The 24,430-nt window shown below is 40.0% G+C and overlaps 1 protein-coding gene across 1 annotated transcript; it reads left to right on the top strand.

Moving 5' to 3' along the window:
• Positions 1-2,616: 2,616 nt before the first annotated feature.
• UNC5CL (unc-5 family C-terminal like) lies at positions 2,617-21,110 on the top strand. The gene is made up of 8 exons (XM_051996901.1): positions 2,617-3,320; positions 5,896-6,196; positions 14,481-14,743; positions 15,686-15,787; positions 16,098-16,168; positions 17,164-17,264; positions 17,445-17,558; positions 18,381-21,110. Exons 1-8 carry the CDS (start codon positions 2,924-2,926, stop codon positions 18,616-18,618), a joined length of 1,587 nt encoding a protein of 528 aa, XP_051852861.1. The 5' UTR covers positions 2,617-2,923; the 3' UTR covers positions 18,619-21,110.
• The last annotated feature ends 3,320 nt before the right edge of the window (positions 21,111-24,430 follow it).

The following is a 24,430-nucleotide window of genomic DNA, read 5'->3' as shown; positions in this document are numbered from 1 at the left end:
AAAGTGCAACCTCAAAGACCTCTCTTTTTCTTTACTAGAAAGCAATCAGTCTTCTTCAGTTTTCCTCTCAGGTTCCAGATTTTCCAGGTGCTCTCCTATTCAGGATCCTCTCAGAATTGCCTAGTTTTTTTTTTTTTTTTAAGTTCTACAACTCCCTCAGTCCCACGAAATTTTTTGCCACTCTCACATCCTGCCCCCTCTCTTTTCTCTCTATTTCCACCTGTTTCTTTCACCCTTCTTTTCTAGCTCTCAGGTCCTAAGATGCAGAGAAAGGCTTTACTTCAGCCAGCCTGTTCCTTCCTTGGGGATCTAAATTACTAAGCAAGATGTTCCCCTCTTCCTTTTACCTCCCTCATTCTTTCTTCCTGTCTGAATCACCAGTGACCCATGTGGGAGGGTTGGGAAGGGTACGGATACTGGGAATGCATTAAAATTCCTTCGAGAGAAATGAAGAGAAGTCCTTAAGAGGGACTTAGCATTCTCATTTAGAAAAAACAAAGGTTCTGTCCTCAGCTCTCAGGGTTAGACACAAGAATTTTCAAAAGGGCTACAAATCTCGGAATGGAGAACAAGATATGATGGGTAGAGAGGATTGTGGGGGAAATTGGGTTGTTATAGAAGACCTGGGAATCTAGATCTGGGTGGAGCCAGAGGTAGGGCTTGCTAGAAGGGGTGAGAATGTGTGGTTTGGTAGGAGGGCAGAGCTCAGGGCTCTAGGCTGATAAAGTGAGATAGGGTGGGAGGGTCAGAGCTATGGGAGGCTGCTTCCTGGAAGCCTTCATCAGATTCCTGGTTTTGAGTTCATCTAGTGGCTATGACACGTCAGAAAGTAAGGAGGCAGACCTTGTCTCTCTGTCCTATACCGGGAGGGCAGGCATTTCTATATCTCTATGTTTCTCTGCACACTGACCGATCAATTAGCCTAGTGACTACTGAGCATCTAGTGTACACTACATACTATGGGAAAAGAAATTAAGAGGCACAAAAAGCTAGCAATCTAGTTGGGAGACAAGATGAACAAACATATAAACCACACACATAATGTGAATTCATAGAAAAGACTATTGGAAGTTGAAGTAATCCTGGAAAGCTTCATGAAACAACTGGAATTTGAACTAGGCTTTTAAAGATTGGGTGGTCTGAGGGATTAGGATGGAAAGGATTTAGAGGGGCCAGAGTGGGACAAAGGAAGGAAACAAGTGTTTTTAAGTGCCTACTATGCACCAGGCACTGAACCAAGCTCTATACAAATATCTCATTTGATTCTCACAAAAACCTGGAAGGCAAGTGCTTTTATCATCCCCATTTTACAGCTGAGAAAACTGAGATAGACTGAGGTAAAGGTGACTTGCTTAGGATTGCTCAGCAAGTAAACACCTGAGATCACATTTGCACTCAGATTTCCCTGAGTCCAAGCCCAGGACTATATCCACTTTGCCACCAGCTATAGCAGAGAAATAGCAAATAAAGCAGTGAGCATGTTTGGAGAGTGGGGGAGGGGCTAGTGAGCAGCCTGTTATGGCTAGAATGGGGTGAAGCAGGAGGTAAGACTGGTTGGTTAGCTGGGGTAGAAAGCCACATACACAAGTTTAGACTTAATTGGTGGCCTATTGAGCAAAGAAATGATCGTCATTTAACAAATATTTTTGATTGCCCAATTCTTCATTTATTCAATCTTTAAAAAAGCTTAAAATAAAAAAAAAATGATCGAAATCCCATTCTCCCCCCGTTTCCAAACCCTCCCTGAATTGGAAAGAAGTGGGATTCTTGTAATAAACACACATAGTCCCACAAAACAAATTCCTGCACTGACTATATCTAAAGATCTATCTCACTTTGCACTCTGAGTCAGGACTTCTTTGTCAAGAGGTGGGGAGCATGTGTCATTGTGGGGCTTTTGCAGACATGTTTGGTCATTGTATAGATCTGAGTTGTTAAACCTTTCCAAATTGTTTGTCTTTACAATATTGTCATTATAGCAAAAATTGTTTCCCTGGCCTTGCTTACTTTATGTCTCTTCAAATGATCTCCTCAGTCTTCTTAAAAACTGTCCCTTATAGCACAACAATATTCCATCACAATCATATATATGTATATACATACATGTATACATACATACACATCACACTTTGTTTAGCCTTTTCCCCATGGGATTCTTCTTTCTCTCTCTCTTTCTTTCCTTCTTTCTTTCTTTCCTTCTTTCTTTCTTTCTTTCTTTCTTTCTTTCTTTCTTTCTTTCTTTCTTTCTTTCTTTCTTTCTTTCCTTCTTTCTTTCTTTCTTTCTTTCCTTCTTCTTTCTTTCTTTCTTTCTTTCTTTCTTTCTTTCTTTCTTTCTTTCTTTCTTTCTTTCTTTCTTTTTTTTCCTTCTTTCTTTCTTTCTTTCTTTCTTTCTTTCTTTCTTTCTTTCTTTCTTTCTTTCTTTCTTTCTTTCTTTCTTTCTTTCTTCTTTCTTTCTTTTTTCTTCTTTCTTTCCTTCTTTCTTTCTTTCTTTCTTTCTTTCTTTCTTTCTTTCTTTCTTTCTTTCTTTCTTTCTTTCTTTCTTTCTTTCTTTCTTTCTTTCTTTCTTTCTTTCTTTCTTTCTTTCTTTCTTTCTTTTTTTTCCTTTCTTCCTTCCTTCCTTTCTTTAAGAAGCTCTGATGTACATTACCTGTGTGACCTTGGGAAGGTCATTTTAACTTAGTCTTAATTTTCCTTATCTGCAATAAGAGGGTGTTGGTATAGATCTCCTGGAAGTTCCTTCTAGGTCTAAGTTTGCAATCCTGTGAATTGATCCCTACTCTGTTGGTACAAATCTCTGAGGCTGAGAGAATACGCTGCTGCTTGGAATCTAGGACTGCTCCCTTCTCTACCCCCACAGGTCCTTGGCCCCTGCTGACCTCTCCAAGAGCATAGGAGAGCCGGCACCCACTGACGGATTGTGCTGATGTGTATGCTTGGGGGTTTCATCCAGCAGAGCTTGCCCCTCCAGTCCCTGCTGCTGGTGGGGGTGCCTGTGGTCACTGTGCTCCTGCTGGTACAGTGCCTTCGTTGGAGCTTCCCCTGCAGCAAGCGTCAAGGAAATTCAGAGGGCCCACAGGGCCTGGAGGAGCCAGTCCCTGAGCCCATCTCTCTGCCAGAGGATGGGGCCTCCAGACAGTTTCAGCCAGCCACCCTGACAGAGATGGCCAACTTCTACCAGGAGCTGCACACACCCTCTGAGGGCCAAACTGTGGTGCGACAACTATTGAACAAGCTCTTGGTGTTTGCATGGCGTGAGGTGGATCACCTGGGGGGCTGTCTGTTGCTCAAGGACATGGGTATCTCTCTGTTCATCCCTCCAGGTAAGGGACCTATGCCTTGTGTGTACCCTGGTACAGTGACTCTGCCCTTCTCTTTTACCTCCTCTGGTTTCCCTTTTTGGCTTTTACTTTGCCTCTTACCTCCCTTGGGAATGACTGATAATCTTTGGCTATAATGAACATTATTCCTTGTTATTCTTCTCATCCCACTTCCCCTCTATACACCTTCCAGCACTAACTGTTATCCCTGGCTATGTTGTCCCTTCAGCCTTTTCTGTCCTCTGATGCCTAAAGAAGCAAAGGATACTCAATCTGAAAGAAACCTTAGAAGTTATCTGAAGTAGTGTGGTTTAGTGGACAGAGTGCTGGAAATGGAGTAAGGAAGATCAGGTTTAAATTCCATCTCAGGGAGTTATTAGCTCTGGGGCTCACTTAAATCACCCAACCTCTGTTTTCCTCAATCTGCAAAAGTGGGGTTGTAAAATCTCATGGTGGGCAGCTGATTGGTGCGGTGAATAGAGCACCAGCCCTGAAGTCAGGAGGACCCTAGTTCAAATCTGGCTTCAGATACTTAACACTTCCTGGCTGTGTGACCCTGGATGAGTCACTTAACCCCAATTGCCTCAGAAAAAAAAAGAAAAGAAAAAAAAGAGTAAAATCTCATGGGATCATTGTGAGGTTTCAATGAGATCATGTCTGGACAGTACTCTGCAAACTCTGAAGCCCTATATAAAAGTTAATATTATCATTATTATCATAAATTCTCTATTTAACCCTTTCATTGTACAGAAAAGGAAATCAAGGCTTAACAAATGGCCAGATGACTTGCTCCAAGTCACATACTTGGACTAGAGTAAAGTGATAGAATCCTGGCTTTCTCCTGAGCTTAGCCCAGTATTCTCTCTCCCAGACCACTGGCAACTTGACAATGGATGGAGTATAGGATTCAGAATCAGGAAGTCAATCAACAAATATTTAAGTTCCTACTATATAACAGGAACCTTAGTAAGCATTGCAGATATGAAGAAGGACCAAATCTAGTCTCTACTCTAAAAGAGATCACGTTTAATGGGGAAAACAATATGTAAAGAACAATGTACAGATGACTAATACACCAGATAAATTGAAGATAATCAGTAGGGGGAAGGCATAGAATTAAGAAAGTTGAGAAAGGTTTCCTATAGAGATAAAATTTTGGCTCGGACTTGAAGGAAGGCAGGAGCCAAACATGGGAAAGAGAATTCCAAGTATGAGGAATAGTCGGTGAAAATGTCAGGAGTCAAGGGGAGTGACCTATTGGAGGAGACCAATGTCCCTGCATCAAAGAGTATGTGAGGGAGTGATTGGTATAAAGAGATTGGAAAGTCGGGGAGAGACAGATTATTAAGGGCTTAGAATGCCAAACAGAGGATATTATATTTGATTCTGGAAGTGATCGGGAGCCATTCGAGTTTGTTGTGGAAGAGGAAGATCTGGTTAGACCCACTTATTAGGAAGATCACTCTGACAATGAGTGGAGGACAGATTATAGTGGGGAGAGGCTTCTGGCAGGAAGACTGAGCAGCTGCTTCTTGTTACAGTCAAGATGTGAGGTAATAAAGCTATGGCAGAATCAAAGGAGAGGAGATCTTAACAACAACCCTTAGCAAGAGATTGGATAAGGTAGGGTGAGAGAAAGGGAGAGTGGAGGGAAGGTAGTAGTGCCTTTGACAGTAATAGGGAAATTTTGGTGAGGAGGGTGTGGGGGAGAGCTACAGAGTTCAGTTTTGGATATTTTTAATTTAAGACGTTTATGGAACGTCCAGCTTGAGGTCTCCATTAGGCAGTTGGAGATGTGAGACTAGAGAGCTGTTAAGGTTGGGTATGTAAACTTAAGAATCATCAGCATAGAAATGATAATTGAACCCATGGGAGTGGATGAGAGATACTCACTATGTGACTGTGGGTAAGTCACTTAACCTGGCTGTGCCTCAGCTTCTTTGTTTATAAAATGAGGATAATAATAGCACCTGATTCCCAGGATTTTTCTGAGATTTAGCCTAGACACTTTCTGGCTGTGTGAGCTTGCATAAATCACTTTCCCTCTGTTTGCCTCAGTTTCCTCATCTCTAAAATGAAGATAATAATGTTTGCCTCCTAGGCTTTTTGTGAGAATAAAATGAAACAAATATTTGTAACTTTAAAACTCAATTTAATGATATTTTGTTACTACTACGACTATCATTATTGTTATTACTAACACAATGACTACTACTGCTGTGACTACTGTTACTGCTACTACTTTCCCTCTAGTGCATGGATGCACACACTTATGAACCTAGGTTTATGTACACCATTTACCTTCTGTTGCTTCTGACCTCTTAATGTCAGATCCCCTTTCTAGTACTTCCATTCTTTCTTCCTTTCCTCACACCTTTACTAGACTTTAGCCCTGTTTCTGTTCCTTTCTTCAATGTCCTGTACTTCCCTCTTCCCCATCCTTCAGATGGTAGGACCCTTGACACCTCAGTACCTCACTCCTGGTGTAATTGAGCCCATCTTGATTCCACCTGGCATTAGCTGTGCCCTCCACTTCTGCCTCTCCTGACTCCTCTGCTCTGTGTTTTTCTTTCCCTAGGTGCAGTAGCTCTGGGTCGCAGGGAACAGGTATCTCTGACCCTGGTGTGGGACTTGTCTGATGCCCCTTCACTGTCGAATACCCAGGCCTTGGTGAGCCCTGTAGTGGCGTGCAACCCCCATGGAGCCTCCTTCCTGAAGCCCTGCATGCTTACTTTTAAACACTGTGCCCAGAACCCTGCCTATGCCTGTACCTATACCAGCAACACAGCCCTGCTTGATGCTAAGGTCTGGAAACCCCTGGGAGAGCCTGGAGCTCACACTTCAAGAGATGAGTGCCGAATCCCCCTCTCCCACTTCAGGTAGGGTTTGATTACCAGTTCTATCTACCTATTTTTTGTACTTCCTCCCCTCGTCAAATCAACTATGCCCCTAATAATCTGGACAGTGCTACTCAGTACAGAATATCCCCAAAAGTCTTAGTATTAATTTAAGCTATTATAGGTTAACACTTCCAAAAGACTTTTGAGATACTCGATATATCAGTCTAGAGAAGGGAAAGGTTAAGGTAAACTATTGATAGATTCGGAATTTGATTTTATAAATATTTATTCACTAATAGGGATCAATCACCTAATTTGTCAACTATCCATTATGGGCCAGCCTCTACAATAAGCACTGGGAATCCAAAAAGAAACAAAAGATAGTCTTTGTCCTCAAGGAGCTTACAGTATAATGAAGGAGACAACAAACAAATAAATATTTACAACAAACTACTAGATAATTAGGAAATAATTAAGAGAAGGAGGGCACTAGAATTAAGAGGGGGTAGGAAAGGCTTTCTGCAGGAATTGGAATTTTAGTTAACACTTAAAGGAAGGCAGAAAAGCCAGTAGGTAAAACTGAGAATGGAAAGCAATCCAGATATGGCAACCTGGAGTCAAGAGGTGGAGTGTCTTGTCTGTGAAAGATCCAGAGGCCAATGTCAAGGAGTCCCATGTAGGGGAGTTAGAAGTCCTAACATTTACCACAGGCACACACAGACAGTCATTTAGGAGCATGCATTCTTAGCAGGAACCTCAGAGAGAAGTGGTAGGTTTTCTCTCTGTGTCTGTCTCTATTTCTCTGTGATAAAGTAGCAGATGTGTATGCACTGGGAGCTGTAGTAACAACCCTGCACACAAACAGTGCAGACCATAGGATCATCTTCTCACCTCACTGAAGAAGCATTAATGGATTTTGTGGGGGGTCTGTGGGTATTGGAGCAGCCTTGGTTTGTTTTCACTTTCAGGAATGCATTGCATATCTCCTGGCATAAAAAAAGAGCTAGAAAAAAAGCCCTAAAATTGTCTGCTTTATCCAATCCTGACCTACTTGCTATAGCAGGCAGAGATGCCACCCAGAAGTTGAAACACACACACACAAATGAACCAAAACTTTTATGAAGATGATTGTGCACATGCTTTTGGACAACACAAAATTCAGTTGATCTGAAATATGAACAACTCTTATTGCAAGAGAATTCAGTAGATATTACATCCAAATAGCAGCTCTCAGGGAAATAAGGCTGGCAAATGAAGGTCCGCTCACTGATGTTGGAACTATATACTCCTTTTTCTAGAAGTGCTAAAGAATGCCATGAAGCTGATGTAAATTTTGCAATAGAACTAATTTAGTTAACAAGCTTGGATTTGTCACAAAAGTAATGAATAACTGGCTCATGACAATGTGATTGCACTTGCAGAAAAGTGCCATCTCACCATCATCAGTGAATATGATCTTGAACCCTGATGAGGTTAAAGAAAAATTTTATAAAGACCTAGAGACCTGCATTAGCAATCAGCCAAAAGAGGACAAGCTTATAAGTCTGGATGACTTTAATGCCAGAAAAAGCACAAACTGCCAGACATGGGAGGAAATTTTTGAGAATTGAGTCAGAAACAGCAACTGTAAAGGAACTGAGTCAGAAACAGAAGATAATGTCTTACTGAAGATGTTTTCATCACTAATGCTATCTTCCAATTATTTAAACAATAAAACATCATGGATGTACCCTTGAAGCAAACATTGGCATTTAATATACTATTATGGGAGAAAAGACAGACAAGATATGAGAATGATAAAGGATACATGTGGTGCAGAGTGATTAGATTTATCCTCTCTAAGCTTAACATTCACATTTAACAAAAGTGGTGTCTCCAAAGCAAGATGACTACCAGAAGACTTAATGTCACTGGTTTAGAGCTCTCCTTTGAGTGTGAGCTTTTATTGCTAACTTGAAGGAAAAGTTGAGCAACTGTGGAGCAGAGTAGGAGTGGGCAGGATTCAGAGATTTAGTGTTCAACACTGCATTTATTCATCTGGGCCAGAATACTTGCAAATATCAAGATTGGATGAAAGTGATGGGGAAATTCAGAAGCTGCTAAATAAGAAATGAGAACTCCATGGGGTTTACCAGCTGGATAATTCATCCTTCTCCAAGAAAGCAGCATTTAATGTCATCAAAAAATGAAGTGCAGGAAAAACTTAGAAAGATACAGAATTCTTGGCTCAGTAAGAAGGAAGGTGAAATTCAGTTTTATGCTGATAGTAAAAGATAGTAACAATTCAAGGCCCTTAATGATACCGTGAAGGCTGTTTATAGGCCCAAGACCTATGCTGCATCTCAAGTTCTCAGTGTAGATGGAACCACATTGATTAGTGACAAAGACTTGTTCCTATAGAGATAAGCTGAACACTTCTATATTGTTCTTAACAGACAGTCATCAATTAATACTGAGGCCATTGACCATATATTTCTGGTTCCTCTCTAGTCAAATGTTCAAGTTGAATAAAAACTTCTGAATGCCATTTGGCTCCTCTTGTATGGTAAAGTGCTTGGTGCTGATTCTATCAGATGAGATTTACAAAGGCAGTGACTCATACAAAAGCTGACTGAAATTTTCTGGATTAGATGACAAGAAGAAGTTATCACCAGTTCAAGTTGCCTCCATTGTCTGTCTCTATGAAGGAAAGAAAAATAGGTTTTCCTGTGACAATCATGGAAAAGGGGAGTGGTTCTCTCTTAGTCAGGACTGGCAAGATTCTTGCAGAGTCCTCCTTATTTTTTCCCAAGAAAGATGACCATATATCTGAGATCCAGTGTGGTTTAAGAAAGGACTAAGGAATGGTTGATAGGGTTTTTGCTGCTGCACAATTACAGGATAAATGATGGGAGCATAACACAGGGCTGTACATAACATTCATCAGTTTGCCCAAGACCTTTGAATCCATTAATTGTGATAGTTTATGGAAAATTAGGGCAAAATTTAGGTGCCTGGAGAAGTTCATCACTAGTATACATTAGTTTTATGACAACATGCTTGTCTAAGTTCTGGATAATGGACAATACTCTCATGCTTCCCCAGTCACCAATGGAATGAAGCAAGGCTGTATACTTGCTCCCATGCTTTTTAGCATGATGTCTTCTGTGATGTGATTGGACACCGTCAAAGATGAAAACAGCATCAAAGTCAGCTACTGGATTGATTGTAAATTATTTAATTTGAAAAGGCTATAAAAATGGACGGAGAGTAGATAACACAAATTTTTGTCCACAAATATGGGGCACTCAATGCAGTCAGTCCTGAGCTGGTTTGCAATAAAGTATGGATTCATTCTCTGATGCTGTATTAATTTTTTTTGTCATTCTTTTTTTAATATTTTATTTTATTTAATAATAACTTTATATTGACAGAATCCATGCCAGGGTAATTTTTTTTACAACATTATCCCTTGCACTCATTTCTGTTCCAATTTTTTCCCTCCCTCCCTCCACCCCTTCCCCTAAATGGCAAGCAGTCCTATATATGTTAGATATGTTGCAGTATATCCTAGATACAATATATGTTTGCAGAACCGAACAGTTCTCTTGTTGCACAGGGAGAATTGGATTCAGGAGGTAAACATAACCTGGGAAGAAAAACAAAAATGCAAATAGTTGACATTCGTTTCCCAGTGTTCTTTCTTTGGGTGTAGCTGCTTCTGTCCATCATTTATCAATTGAAACTCAGTTAGGTATCTTTGTCAAAGAAATCCACTTCCATCAGAATACATCCTCACACAGTATCGTTGTCGAAGTGTATGATGATCTCCTGATTCTGCTCATTTCACTCAGCATCAGTTCATGTAAGTCTCGCCAGTCCTCTCTGTATTCATCCTGCTGGTCATTCCTTACAGAACAATAATATTCCATAACATTCATATACCACAATTTACCCAGCCATTCTCCAATTGATGGGCATCCCTTCAATTTCCAGTTTCTAGCCACTACAAACAGGGCTGCCACAAACATTTTGGCACATACAGGTCCCTTTCCCTTCTTTAGTATCTCTTTGGGGTATAAGCCCAGTAGTAGCACAGCTGGATCAAAGGGTATGCACAGTTTGATAACTTTTTGGGCATAATTCCAGATTGCACTCCAGAATGGTTGGATTAGTTCACAACTCCACCAACAATGCATCAGTGTCCCAGTTTTCCCGCATCCCCTCCAACATTCATCATTATTTTTTCCTGTCATCTTAGCCAATCTGACAGGTGTGTAGTGGTATCTCAGAGTTGTCTTAATTTGATGCTGTATTAATTTTGACCTAAAAATTTATAACAACAAAAAAAAAACACAGGTTCTCCGTCAGCCAGCAACACATTATCCATATGTGAACCATCAGTTACAGCAAATGGAGAAATATTGAGTGCTATAGATAGTTTATTCATTCTAACAGTATATTTTCCAGGGATGTATACATAGATGATGAGATTGAGATTGACATAATTTTTGCCAGACTTAGCCCAGTGTTTGGGAGGCTCTAAAGGAAAATGAGGGAGAGAAGAGGTAATAAGCCACCTACTAAATTGAAGGCCTACAGAGCTGTGGCTCTGTCTGTCTGTCTGTGACATCTGGACAGTTTACCAGAGTTGTTCTGGGAAACTGAAATGTTTCCATTTGAATTGTCTTAGGAAGATTCTGAAGTTCACCTGGCAAGATAAGGTATTAGACATTAAGTTCTTTTTCAAGCTGAATTGTCAAACATTCAAATTACCACAGAGAGCACAATTCTGATAGGCTGGCCATGTTGTTTGAATGTCAAAAGTATATTTGCCTAAAAGACTATTTTATGGAGAACTTACACAAGGCAAGCACTCATATGGAAGTTACTAGTAGAATAAGTAATACTAGAACATTATCAAGTTCTTTCAGAAGAACTTTGGAATCAATTGTGAGTCATGAGGGACACAGGTATAGGACCATCCAGCATAAAGTGCTCATAGCAAAGAAGGTGTTGTGCTTTGTAAGCAAAGCAGAATTGTGGTAGCTCAAAAGAAACATGAGCTATGAATCCACCGATCACCACTTCAATGAGATCCTTTGTGGAAAACACATAGAAACATTATTGTCAAATTTTGAAATATCCAGATCAAAGAGAAAACTTTGCAAGAAACAAGAAAAAAAAAACCAATTCAAATATGCTGGAGCCCCAATCAGAATTGGAAAGGACTTAGCAGCCATAATAAAATACCACAACTCCTATAATAATATCTACTGGCAAGCAAAAGAACTAGGTCAAAAATATCATAGCCAGCAAAATTACTATACTATTGAATGAGAAAAAATGAAAATTCAACAAACTTGCAGATTTTTCAGGGGTTTCTAGCAACCAAACCTCAACTTAATGGAAAAGTTAACACATAAGAGTCAATATCAAAGATTAGTTTCAAGGAACTCAACATAGACAATTGTTTATGTTTTTTTACATGGGAAATGTATACCATATGTTTAAGATTGACATCAACAATAGAACAGCTCAAAAGAAAGATTGGGGCAGAGTAAAGGTAAAAATAGTATACAGATGAAGTACAGAGGAAGAATAGACACAGAAGCATTAGAGGTGGGAATAAGGCTCATAGTTCTGAAAATCTACTCACATTGGGAATGGACTAAATAGGCAACACTACATATATACCATGAAGGGTATAGCACCTCCAAAATCTATAAAGAAATAGGGGGTGGGATTGGTGGGTGGGGAAAAATAAGGTGAGGGAAGAAGACAAAGGAGGGATCCATGAGTGGAGGGAGGTTAAGTAATAGCAAAGCAAGTTAAGGAGCAAAATTAAAGCAAAGAATCAGCAGGGAAAGACATGTGTGTTTTTATGGAGAGTGTGTGTGTGTGTGTGTGTGTGTGTGTGTGTATGTATATGTATATATCTACATATGTATACATAAATATAGAAGGGAGGAATGAAAGGGGAAAACATAAAGTAAAAATGATGCACCGCAGAGAACAAAAGAACAATTTACAAGAAATAAAAAAAAGTTGGACACTCATGAATATAACTTTTTCTACTAATATACATACATACACACACACACACATACACACACACATACACACACTACACACACACACACACATATATATATATATACTTTTTTGACCTGGTAATTTGTAGTCACATATTTTGTTTTCTCCCTGATGTCATGCTGGACACATGACAATGTTCTCTTTTGTTTTGTTTTATATTCCTTTTCTGGTTTTCTTTTTTCTCATTCCATTTTTTTAAATTATAGCTTTTTATTTACAAGATATATGCATGGGTAATTTTTCAGCATTGACAATTGCAAAACGTTTTGTTCCAACTTTTCCCCCTCTTTACCCCCTTCCCTCAGATGGCAGGTTGACCAATACATGTTAAATATTTCATTTCATCTTCTTTAAAAAAATGTGAGAAATGAATGTGAACTTTTTGCATTTTTGTTTTTCTTCCTGGGTTATTTTTACCTTCTGAATCCAATTCTCCCTGTGCAACAAGAGAACTGTTTGGTTCGGCAAACATATATTGTATCTAGGATAAACTGCTACATATCTAACATATATAAGACTGCTTGCTATCTAGGGGAGGGGGTGGAGGGAGGGAGGGGAAAAATCGGAACAGAAATGAGTGCAAGGGATAATGTTGTAAAAAAAAAATTATCCTGGCATGGATTCTGTCAATATAAAGTTATTATAAAATAAAATAAAATATATAATTAAAAAAAAGTGAGCTATGCAAATTTAGAGATATCTTAATTCTGACTATTTATACCCAATCTGTAGTAGAACCTTCTGAGCTTGCACTGGTCTAATTAGCCACAATTGTATACACTGTACCTTGATCTCAACACAATGATGGCATTTTGTCCTTCTTTGAGAATGAAGGGAAACAGCCAGAATATATAATTTGTATAATAATATATAAATCTACATAAAATATGTGTGTATTTATTATATAATATATACTAAGTCTATATGTGTATATAATATATACTAAGTCTATATGTGTATATAATATAATATGCATATTATATAGTATGTACATGTGCTAGTGGTTGTTATTAACAAATATATGTATTTATATTATGCTCTAAGTTTTGCAAAGCCCTTTAAAACATCTATTTATCAGTCTAATTCACAAGCACTCCCCCCACTCAACCTATACCTCACCCCACCCCACAAAAAAAAAAAATCTATTATCACATTTGGTTTTCAAATAACCTCTAAGGTGAATGTTACAGGCATTATCCTGATTTTACAGCTGAGTAAACTGAAGCTCAGGGAAACTGAACAAGTTGTCTATAGTTACATAGCTAGTTAAGTATCAGAATTGAGGTTAGAACTCAGATCTCTCCAGACTCCAAGCTCCACCATACTGCTATATCACTCTAACTCTCTTGTGACTTACTTACTGTGTTAACATAATGAACTATTGCGTTATACAAAATAACGCATAATTCAGTCTTGATTCATTACAGCAATGCTGATTTTTTTAGTTGACTATAATTATCAGATAGATTAATGTATTCAGCTTTTGTCTATTTATTTCCACAATCACTCCCTGTGAGTTCCCCCAACCCCACCTCTCATGCTTATCTGTCCTGTTTTCCTGGAACTGTCTTTCCTTGGTTTCTGGTTTTACTGTCTTTCTGTCCAGAAGCGTCCACCTCCTCACCCTTTTCATCTGCCTTATTCTCTCGATGGTCCTTACTTCTTTACTCTTTCCTCACTTTACAAACCAATTTGGTGACATAGAGCTGGTGTTCCCCACTTCAAAGGAGGAACGAGCTGAGCACACGTGCCCCTCCCCACCCCCTATGATGAACTGATTTCCAGCTTTTCATGAGTCACTCCTTTCCAGTACTTTCCTTCCTGGCACTCCCTGCTCCTAGCTTTCCTCAGGGCCTCACTTCCTCCTTCCCACTGTTTCCCAACATTCCCAGTATTCAGAGTCCATTACTGAAGCACAGAATATTAGATCTGGAAATGATCTTAGAGATCATTGAGTCTAACCTCATCGTTTGGGAGAAGAGGGAACTGAGCCCAGTTTAGAAGCCCATGTGGGGTCTCAAACCTATGTCCGTGGACTTCAAATCCAGAGACAATTCTTATAAGTTTCCTTGTCTGTCAGCATCTGGAGCTAGGTCTGAGACAAGTCTGTGTTCTTTTGCCCGTCTCCCTTGTCACAGATGCAAACTTCCTCACCTGCCCCCAGCACTGCTCCTCGCCTCCCCTCCTGTGCTGACTGCGATGCAGATAACAAAGAAGCTTCCATCTTTTTTGTCTCTTACCACCTTAGTCTCTATACCTGTGTGCTGGAGGCTCCCAGTGCGTGTGATGCCCGAAAGTGGTTGCAGCTGGCTGTATTCTGCTCAGCCCTGGTACCAGGACAGTCACACCTGCAGCTACGCATCTACTTCCTCAACAATACCCCCTGCGCCCTGCAATGGGCAGTGACCAATGAGGAGCCTTATGGTGGGCGCCTCCGCGGGCCCTGCCAACTCTTTGACTTCATGGGCACTCGAGGGGACCAATATCTGAAGCTCAAGTACATCTCTGAAGGTAAAGTGGGATGGAAAGAAGGGGATGGTGATGTGAAACCAGATAGCCCAGACAGAGGGAGCCAGTGAGAGGCAGCCCTGGGACAGCCCAGAGTGTCCTGGAGTCAGAGTCAAGGGTCTGGGATCTGCTACTTACTATAAGTGACCTGGGGGAAGCCATTTTGCATTTCTCAGGTTCCCTCTATAAAATGAAGGCACTAGATTAGATTATCACCAAGGCTGTCCTATTATCATAGAACTTCTCAGTTCTGTGATTCTTAGATTGCAGATACTAAGTGTGGGGCCATAGTAGGGAGACTGAAGCATGGAGACAAAGGACAGACAATGGAAGAGAACCAGAGAAACCAGGAGAGAAATGAGCACAGGTGGCTTTCTTACTCTCCCCCATTCCTCTTCAAAGAGTGGGATGGGACTGAGATAAGGGACTTGGTTATAAGATAATTTAGTTTTGTGGCATGAAAATCCCCTGGTGGGATTTCATATCCTTCATTTGCAGGATGTGTTTCTGACTATTACAAAGTAGTATTTCCAAGAAGAGCCAAAGAACTTTTCTTATTTGCCACTGAATTTTGCCTATTTCTTCCTGCTATTGTTCTCCCTCATCTCTCTTGACTTTAGTGAAAAAGAACTTGGAAGGTCCAGCTTGAAAAGACTGTGTGTGTGTGTGTGTGTGTGTGTGTGTGTGTGTGTGTATGTATGTGTGTGTGTGTGCTTTTCCAAACCAAAGATGAAGTTAGTCTCAGGAGCTAGGAATTCCTGACCTTTTTCTCTCTTCTCATAAATAGATTGAAAGAGATATAGGTGATAGCTGAGGGGTGTGTGTGTATGTGTTGTGTGTGTGTATATGTTGTGTGTGTGTATGCTTACAGGTACACATCCCCTCCTTCCTATCTCAACCCTTCCCCACAGAGTGACCTGCTCTCCTCTGCATCCCCAAACTCAGGCTGGGAAAATGTGGATGACAGCAGCTGCCAGATGGTACCCTACCTCCACATTTGGCATGGAAAGTGCCCCTTCCGCTCCTTTTGCTTCAAGAAAAAAACAGGTAACCCAAGAATGCTTCCCTTTCCCTTTTTCATTATTTCCAATAGCTGTAAAAGGGTTCTGAAGCCTCTGAGCCCCAACTGTACCAGCAGAGACATACAAGATTTTGTAAGGCAGAAAAATAGATAGACCCCCAGGTTCTGTAGTCCCCTGGTCCCTAGAAGAAACCCTTCAGAGCCTGTGTCCTCCTGGGAGTTAGAAAGCAAGACTAGAGGAGGGTAGGGAGGATAAAGAAAGTAGAATCTTCTCATTCATCCACTTTGGCCTCCCTCCATTTCCCCTGCTCTGTTTTTCTTCTTCTGTTCCCTTAGGAACCAATGAAGATGAAGATAACTCAGCACTGACCAATGAGATTATTGTCACTATGCATACCTTCCAGAATGTAAGTACCAGGGAAATAGTGTTGTCAGGGAAAAGGAAATGGGAAACCTATGGGACCAAGGGATTTGGGGAAATGGAGAACAGAGTGAATATGGTTTTGTTAACATAATTAAGCAAATGGAGATAAAGTCCTTTAATGATTTCTTGTCCATGAGCTCTAAAGACCAGCAAGAGAGTTTATAAAGTATTTAATTATCCCTACCAAGTCATAGGGTGGGAATTACACTTCCTTTCCAGGTTGACTTTTTAAATCAAAGAGAAAATATCGCTCATCTTCAGAATAAAGAGAATGAAGAAAATGGGGAGACACACTGGTAGTAGGTATTAGAAACACTGAGTGGGGTTTCCACAGAAGATATGAGGTGAGTGGGAGCAGGACTAGCTTTCAAGCCAAGCTAAACCAACTGTAATTTAGGGTCTCACATTTTGTGGATCTTCTATGTTCATCAGGTAAAATGGTCTGAGTCTCTACATTTTGGCATAGTTTAGAACCTCATAGAGGAGTTTAATCTGAGTCTGAGCAGGAAATAGAAATAATCAGGAAAAAGGGGGCAAAGATGATAGGGAGTTCCCTAAAACCTTGAGACAGGGTATGGAGTTGGGGCTAAAAGTGTGTGTGAGATAAAGGAGTTTGAGTTACCTTTCCTTCCTTTAGGCTGACATTCACTGGCTCCTAGTTGATTCCTTGCTTGGTCTCTTGAAATCTGTGAATCAGTCTTTGCCTCCCACCTCCTATGGGGCAAGGAACAAACTGGTTCTCAGAGAATTCTCCCCTGACCACTTGTTAAATACCCTCTACTTTCCTAGGAATAAGAGAGTCCAGGGGAAGAGATTTCTGGCTGCTTGCCTCTTTTGGTAAAGTGGTACTAGGACTGGGAAAGAGGAAGCTGAGAGCTGGAATTCCATCCGGGTCTGCCTTCAGCAGGAGGTTCCTTGCCAGGATTTCTAATCCCTGTTATCTGTTCCCCCGTGTTTTCTATCCCTCTCCTGACTCAGGGCTTGGAGACCAAGTACATGGAAATCCTAAGGTTCCAGGCATCAGAAGAAGAAACCTGGGCATTACCTCCTCCAGTCTCCCGACCTCCCCCATGCAACAGGTGAGGCAGGAGATTGGTGGGAAATATCTAGGATGTCAGTGTGGAGCTCCTGTCTCAGCATGCTGCTCCAGGCTTCCCTGGTGATGGGGAGAGGTGTTGTGCTACTGGAGGAAGAGCCACCAGCTTGATCTAAGATTCCTTCTCCTCCCCAACCACTTAATGGTGTTTTTCCCCCCTCAGGCTGCCTCCAGAGCTCTTTGACCAGCTACAGATGCTACTGGAGCCAAGCAGTATCACAGGCAATGACTGGCGCAAGCTGGCATCCCACCTAGGGCTGTGTGGCATGAAGATCAGGTATGTGAAGCTTGGGGAAGCAGCCTCATTTAGGAGTAGGAAGGAGGGTGTATCTGGGACTCTTATGAGTCGGGCACATCTTGGATGTACCACACCTGAAGGCTCGGTTGGTCACTGGTATTCTCTCTCCCCTTTCCCCCATCCACCCTCCAAAGGACAAATCAATTAGCGAATCACAAAAGCTGTAATGAGCATTTAAGTATTCATCCTTGGCCCATGTGTTCAGGGGAAAGAAAATATGGATTAAATACCACTTCTGACATAGGACCTAGAACAAGTTACTTAACCCTCTCAATTTCCTCAACTATAAAATGAAAGGTTGAATTTGTTTGGCTGTTGGGGTCCCTTTCAGTTCTAGATCTTTGAGTCTTTGAAAATATAAAATAATGATGATCTGTCATGATGAACCTGTTTCTTTTTTTTTTAAGTCAAAATAAACAACTTTGATTACTTTAAATTTAAAAGATTTTGCACAAACAAATCCAACAGAAACATGATTAAAAGAGAAGTACAAAGCTGGAAAACAATCTTTACAATCAGTTTGAACCTGTTTTTGAAGTCCTTGGAGTATCTATTTTTTAATCTATATACAGCTTTCTATACATACATAAATACAAATGTATGTATACACACACATATACATATATGTCACACACACACTGATAATGATGACTTGTAACAATGAATGTATAGTGGATAGCATTAGCACAGAGTTAAAGTTCAGAAAGGTACTTTTCTGAGAGCGTATAAAGAGAGGAAGAAAAAAGGACAAGGGCTTGAAACCCCTCCCAACATCTTCTGACTTCTCTTCTCCCTGGGCAGGTTCCTGTCCTGCCAGCGGAGTCCAGCAGCGGCTGTCCTGGAACTGTTTGAAGAACAGAATGGGAGTCTCCAGGAGCTTCACTACCTCATGACATCCATGGAGAGACTGGACTGTGCCTCGGCCATTCAAGTCTTCCTTAACTGCAATCAGGGCCAAATTCGAACACCATTAGGCACTCCAGTCATAGCCCACAAAACCGGGTTCAATGAAGACCTGGAGCTTGATGTGAAACTTTGAGCCAAGGTGATAGCTGTACCACCTTCCCAAACTAGCAGGGCTGAGCAAGGCTTGGGAAGGGGTTGTGCTTCCAGAATCCATTTTTCCAAAGTTTCTAGATTGGAGACCTGGGCAGTTTTTCCTTTGGACATCATGGAGTAAATGAGACACCTATCATCAACAGGTGGATCCTGGGGCTAGCACCCAGAGGTACCATGCCTTTTATAATCATTCATACACTGCCTACTGAGCTCAGCAGGGGACTACAAAGTGGCCAAGGAAAGCTGCCCTCCCTGCAACTGTCCCTCATCTTATGTTTCCACTATCTGTGAATGGATAACCACCAAAATCAGGGAAGGATTGGAGGGAAGCAATAACAACTGGGACATGAAGACTTTCTGGCTTGACCAAATTCATTTCTGCAGACATCAGCAGTGGGGTACAGATACAGAAGGTTGGTTGAAGTCCTCCAACCTTCATCAGCCACTGGATTATCAGGGATGGGGGAGATCTTAGATTACCTCACCCTATGTCTTCATTCTATACATGAGGAAACAGATCTATAGAGTTTGTGGAACTTGTCTAGGTGATGGCCGATCAAATTGAAATCAATAGCATTTTTTTTCAGTATTTACTATTTAACCAACACTGTGTCAGGCACTGTGGAGGAATATGCTAAAGATAGAAAGTTGGGTCTCTGCCCTTCTGGAGCTCATGATTCTGGCTGTGGTAGTGAGACTAACAGGATTGAAACCACAGAAAACACTACAGGTGCAGCCAATTAATACTGTGTTCAGAGGACCAATTGGTGTGGGATGAAGTAGTTCATGAAGGCTTCTTAGAGATAGAATTTAAGCCAGGCCTTGAAAGGGGATTAGAATCTGGGGAGAGAAAGAGAAAATTCTAGGCGGGTCAGAAAAACATGGCCCAAAGTGCAGGGATAGGACTGAGTATGATATGTTTGGACCAGCATGAAAGGATCAGCTTGATAGTGAGAATAAAGGGAGGGGAGAAGGGAGGAGATCCAGAGCTCAGATCTCATCTATCTGTCCAGCTATTTCTATTCTGTTTTTCCATAGTTTTCAATCTCTGTACTTTTTGATCAGAATGTTAGAAATGGAAGAGAACTTTAAGGTCGTGGTAATTAATCCCTTTATCATTGCATTATAAGTTTAGAGCTGTTTCCACTCTCCAAGTTTCTCCTTCCTTCTCTGACTTTCTTTGTCTCAATTTTTCTCTCTCTGAAATTCCCAGCAGGCAGTTTGCAGCATATAAATGTTCCCCAAAGGCTATTAAAAAACAGTGATGTATAGGATATTTTAATCACACCTCTAAGCTGGCTTAGAAGGGGTTAAGAAACAATGGGGTAGCATAAAAAGATATGTTTCTGGCTGTGGAATGAATTTAATCTAATACTAGTAATTCTTAACTGGTGCTGAGGTGGCCAAAGACAGGCAAACCATCTATTTGGCCACAAAAAGTTTGGCTTTCCTTTATACTTGAACAAAATAAAATGGATGTTTCCTTGTATATGTTTGTATTTTCATAACAAATGCAGAATTGTGTAAAATAGGATTCAGCAGCCCATGTATAAGATGAATATATAGATTGAAGTGGAATGTCCTATCCCTAAATCTTGGGGAGGTTAGAATTCCACCTTTGAGGGGATCAGGAGTTCACCTGTGCTTAAAAATAATATTTAGCCATTATCTATTTGACTTTTGAAACATAGAAGTGAGACTCTTTTTTGATGGGGTGAAGGAGGGTTAGAATAAAAGCTGTTTTCTCTCATTGTTCCAGAGGGGAAGTAGTTCTACTCAGACCTGGAAGACAACAGATAAGGTAATCCTGATAGGCTTAACATCCCTTCCCCGCCTAACTTATATTCCACAAAAGCTAATCACAAATATGGAGTAAACATATTTATCAAAGCAAATGGTAAAAAAGGAAGGGGAAATCTTATAGATTAGTTTAGTTGACACAGTGTACAATAATATGAGGGCTTAGCAATTTAGGGATAAGAAGAAATCTCAGATCACTTGGACAGAAGACAATCATATCAAAGTAGTCAATCCAGCAGTCTTTGGGGAGTTAGGGGTTGGGAATCAAGGGATGTTTTGGGATGTAGCTCCTTCGCACAGGTTTGTGGCTCTGGGATTCCCTCAGTCATCATTCAAAATCTGTACTTTTTCTTTATCCCTCTTCTCTCTCAGAAGTCTTTCAGCCAATCAAGCAAGAGTCATGACAGAGGACCACCCTGCACAGGATTTTCAAGCTCATTTTTGTGTTCAAGTTGCATTTTGTTGGATAAATCAATTTGGGTGTGTGCAAACCTTGGGTGGATAAAATTAGAGGTATAAAAGTGCCTTGTTATTCTGCTGATGTTCTTCAAGGAAAATCATTCTTTCTTTCCTTTTTTTCTATAGAGAAAACTCGCTGAGAAGTGAGGAGCAACTTTTTTTGCCACTCCTAGAGTCTGGATCATTGTTAAATATATAGAAATTTACAAACTATCAGCATCTCTCCTTTGCCTACTAGAATCAGCTATCATTCAGTGTTTTTTCCTCTACCCTCTCAATGACTGATTATTGTCATAGATTATGGTTGATTAAATCTCCAGAGAGGAAGGTAGGGAAGAGGGATGGTGACTGAAATTAAATAAATACCTGTCCTCCCCCCCAAAAAAAAAAAAAACAAAAAACAAAAAACAAAACCAACAACACAAACAAACTTAAAACATCACAAACCACCTTCTAGGGAGAAGCTAGGCAAGATGCCCAGAGAAAGCTAAGACTCCATCCTTCTTCCCCAGTTATCAGATCCTCAATCCTCCAAGCTAGTCAAAGCATTTCCATCAGGATTTTCATCAAATTCTTTTCATGATCCTGTTGAGGTCACTGATTGGATCCTCTTTGAATGATTGAGATTTTCTTGAGTTCAGCCTGAAGACCCCAAAACAGGTTCTTAAATGTTCTGGAAGAGAGGGAAGGGAAACTGAAGAAAAACTGAATGGTAAGCTAGGATTGGGAGACCTAACTTCAGAAAATCCATTCTTGCACAGCTGGATTGTGGGAAAGGAAGAAAACAGGATATAGTGGAGTCAGACCTGATTTCATGTCCTGCCTCTGACACTAAGAAGCTGTGTGACCCTGAACAAGTCATTTAATCTCTGAGCTTTCTTATTTGCAAATGGGAATAATAGCATTTACCTTATAGCATGTAGAGTGCTTTGTAAATTTTAAAGTAAATTATGTAAATACTAGCTATTATTTATCCTCATTATCCAAAACAACAATAACAGATCCATGATCCTACCACTACATTTTTAGTTTCTGTGGCTAAAAGAGCTAAAAGAACTTGCCTATGGTGCTAATTATCTATATAATTTTGAGCAAGTCACATTTCTTCTATAACCCCAAATTCCTCTCAATTTTATAATCTGTAAATTGAATCAATGATAAAATATTTTTTATTCTATACCAAGTTTACTACTTCAGCTTCCAGAGTGGTCTGTGGTGTGGTATTAGACAGAAGGAGTCTGTACAATAGGGAGTTGGATTAGCTCTCTAAACTTCTTACTAGTTCTAAAATGCTATGATTATGTGAAATATTTCTTATATACATCCCTTTGTCAGCTCCGCATTTCATTGTTTTCATAGCCAAAAAAAAAAAATTGCCAATTTGGTGATGTACTTATTTGAGTAGGTCCGTTGGGCTGCTAGGTGGTGCAGTAGATTGACTCATCTTCCTGAGCTCAAATCCAGCCTCAGACCAGCTTTATAAATCTGGGTAAGTCCCTTAAACCCGTTTGCCTCAGTTTCCTCAAATGTAAAATGAGTTGGTGAAGAAAATGATAAAACATTTCAGTATCTTTGCCAAGAAAATCCCAAATGGGGACTCTAAGATTTAGACACTACTGAAACTAAATAACATAAGGTACTCAGATAATATGAGGACAAATTGAGGGATTAAAAACTTTAAAGCAAAGGAATCATATAGTTACTTTCTTTCCCAGCTTTCTACCCATCCCCCTTCAGTTGTTTGACATCCATAGCAATTTCTAGAAACCCAATAAGATAGGCAAACTCTATAACATCAGAATCAGACAGGAAGAGGAGAAGAAGATTTAGCATCTTGCCCCTCCTGATGTCCCCATCAATGTGCTGAGATTGTGAATTTAGAATTGCCTTTCCCTGATCTATGTTGTGAGTTTCCATGGAAATGACATAGTGTAATATGCTAAATATCAGTAATCTTTATGAACGCCTATGATCTATTATTTATCTGTGCTGTCTTTTCCAACTCAACAGCAGTCATAGACTTCATCCTATATGTGTATCTCTCAGAATGGCTGCCTAAAATTTTTGGTGTTTTTTTTTTCTCTGGGTCTTCTATTTATTTTTCCATTCATCCTCATTCATCATCTACACAGCTTTATTCAGGTGTATTCATCTATTCAACAGATGTTGACTGATCATCTATTATATGCATTTGTTTATTCATTCAATAGATATTTTTCAAGGTATTGAATGGCATATTGTCCTCTTAAAAACTTCTGATCTTTGCAATCTTTTCTTCTCATTTTTCTTTAGTGTCCCAATTTCTTTTTTTCCCTTACAATTGTGGTGCATCATTTTCAAAAAGAGATTAATATCAACATTAGCTGGAGAGTCTGGGTACTGCTGAATAGGCTAATTTGCCAAGCTAATCAGGAAATCTAAGCTGAATTCATATATCAAGTGGGTGTTTCAGGGATATTAGTTTATAGTGAATATTTCATACATTAGTTAATGCTGAACAGTGAACATTGAACATTGACTCTTAATTCATTCAGAGTAATAATACTATAGATTTTGCCATTCCCCAAACAACTATCAGGGCATGTTTCTTGATTTTGTCACCTTACATCTCCATTCTTCATACCTTTGCAGTATAATTACATACATTCTTCTGTTCTTTTAAAGACTAATTCCTCCACCGAGACCCTTCCTTCTGACCTTCTCTATCACTAGGCCCATACTGATGGTACTTCTTTTTTTCACACTTGATTGATCAGTTGATATTTTTTAAGCAATCACTATATGTATGACAGTGTGTGAAATCTATATTTTACATTCCCTCCTTTCAAGAAGTCTGCAGCCTGGTCAAGTAGACACAAAGAGCAGAAAATAGCTAGTATTCAAGATAGCATGCTAAGTTCCTAGAAGTGGTATAAACAATCCAAGTTATGAATAGGATCCCTACAGGAAAGCTAGAAAAATGTTGGAAGTAACAAAAGATAGGGAAGGAATAGGCAATTTGGAGGATTGATGTAGTGTGAGACCCAAGGAGAAAACTTAAGAAGGGGCCCAGGGAAAACCTTACAGAGAAGGCAGTATTTGCAATTAGCATTTGTGTAGTATTTTAAGGTTTGCAAAGAATGTACAAATATGGTCTCATGTAATGATATGTGCCAAATCTAGAATGAGATAAGTATAAGATTGCAGAGGACATTGAATATCAGGCAGAAGGAGCTAAAGTATTAGGGGAAAGAAAGAGTTCGGTAGACATTAGGGAATTGATGAAGATTTTTGATAAGATTAGTGACATAGCCTGATCAATGTACAGGAAAGATTATTCTGGCAGTGATATGAAGAGAAGCCTAATCAGATGAGAGCAGGAAGGTATCCAGGTTGGTGATGCTGAGGATCTGCATGGGAACAGAAGAAGGAACAAATGTAAGAGATAGTGCAGAGGTAGAATTGGCAGGCTTTGGTATTTAATTGGATATGAAAGGTAAGAGGTGAGAGTCAAAATTAATCTCAAGATTACAAAGATAGGAGACAGAGTGAGT

This window comes from Antechinus flavipes, chromosome 4 (genome assembly GCF_016432865.1).
Source record: "Antechinus flavipes isolate AdamAnt ecotype Samford, QLD, Australia chromosome 4, AdamAnt_v2, whole genome shotgun sequence".
Lineage (NCBI taxonomy): Eukaryota > Metazoa > Chordata > Mammalia > Dasyuromorphia > Dasyuridae > Antechinus > Antechinus flavipes.
This window is presented reverse-complemented; position numbering and strand designations above follow the sequence as displayed.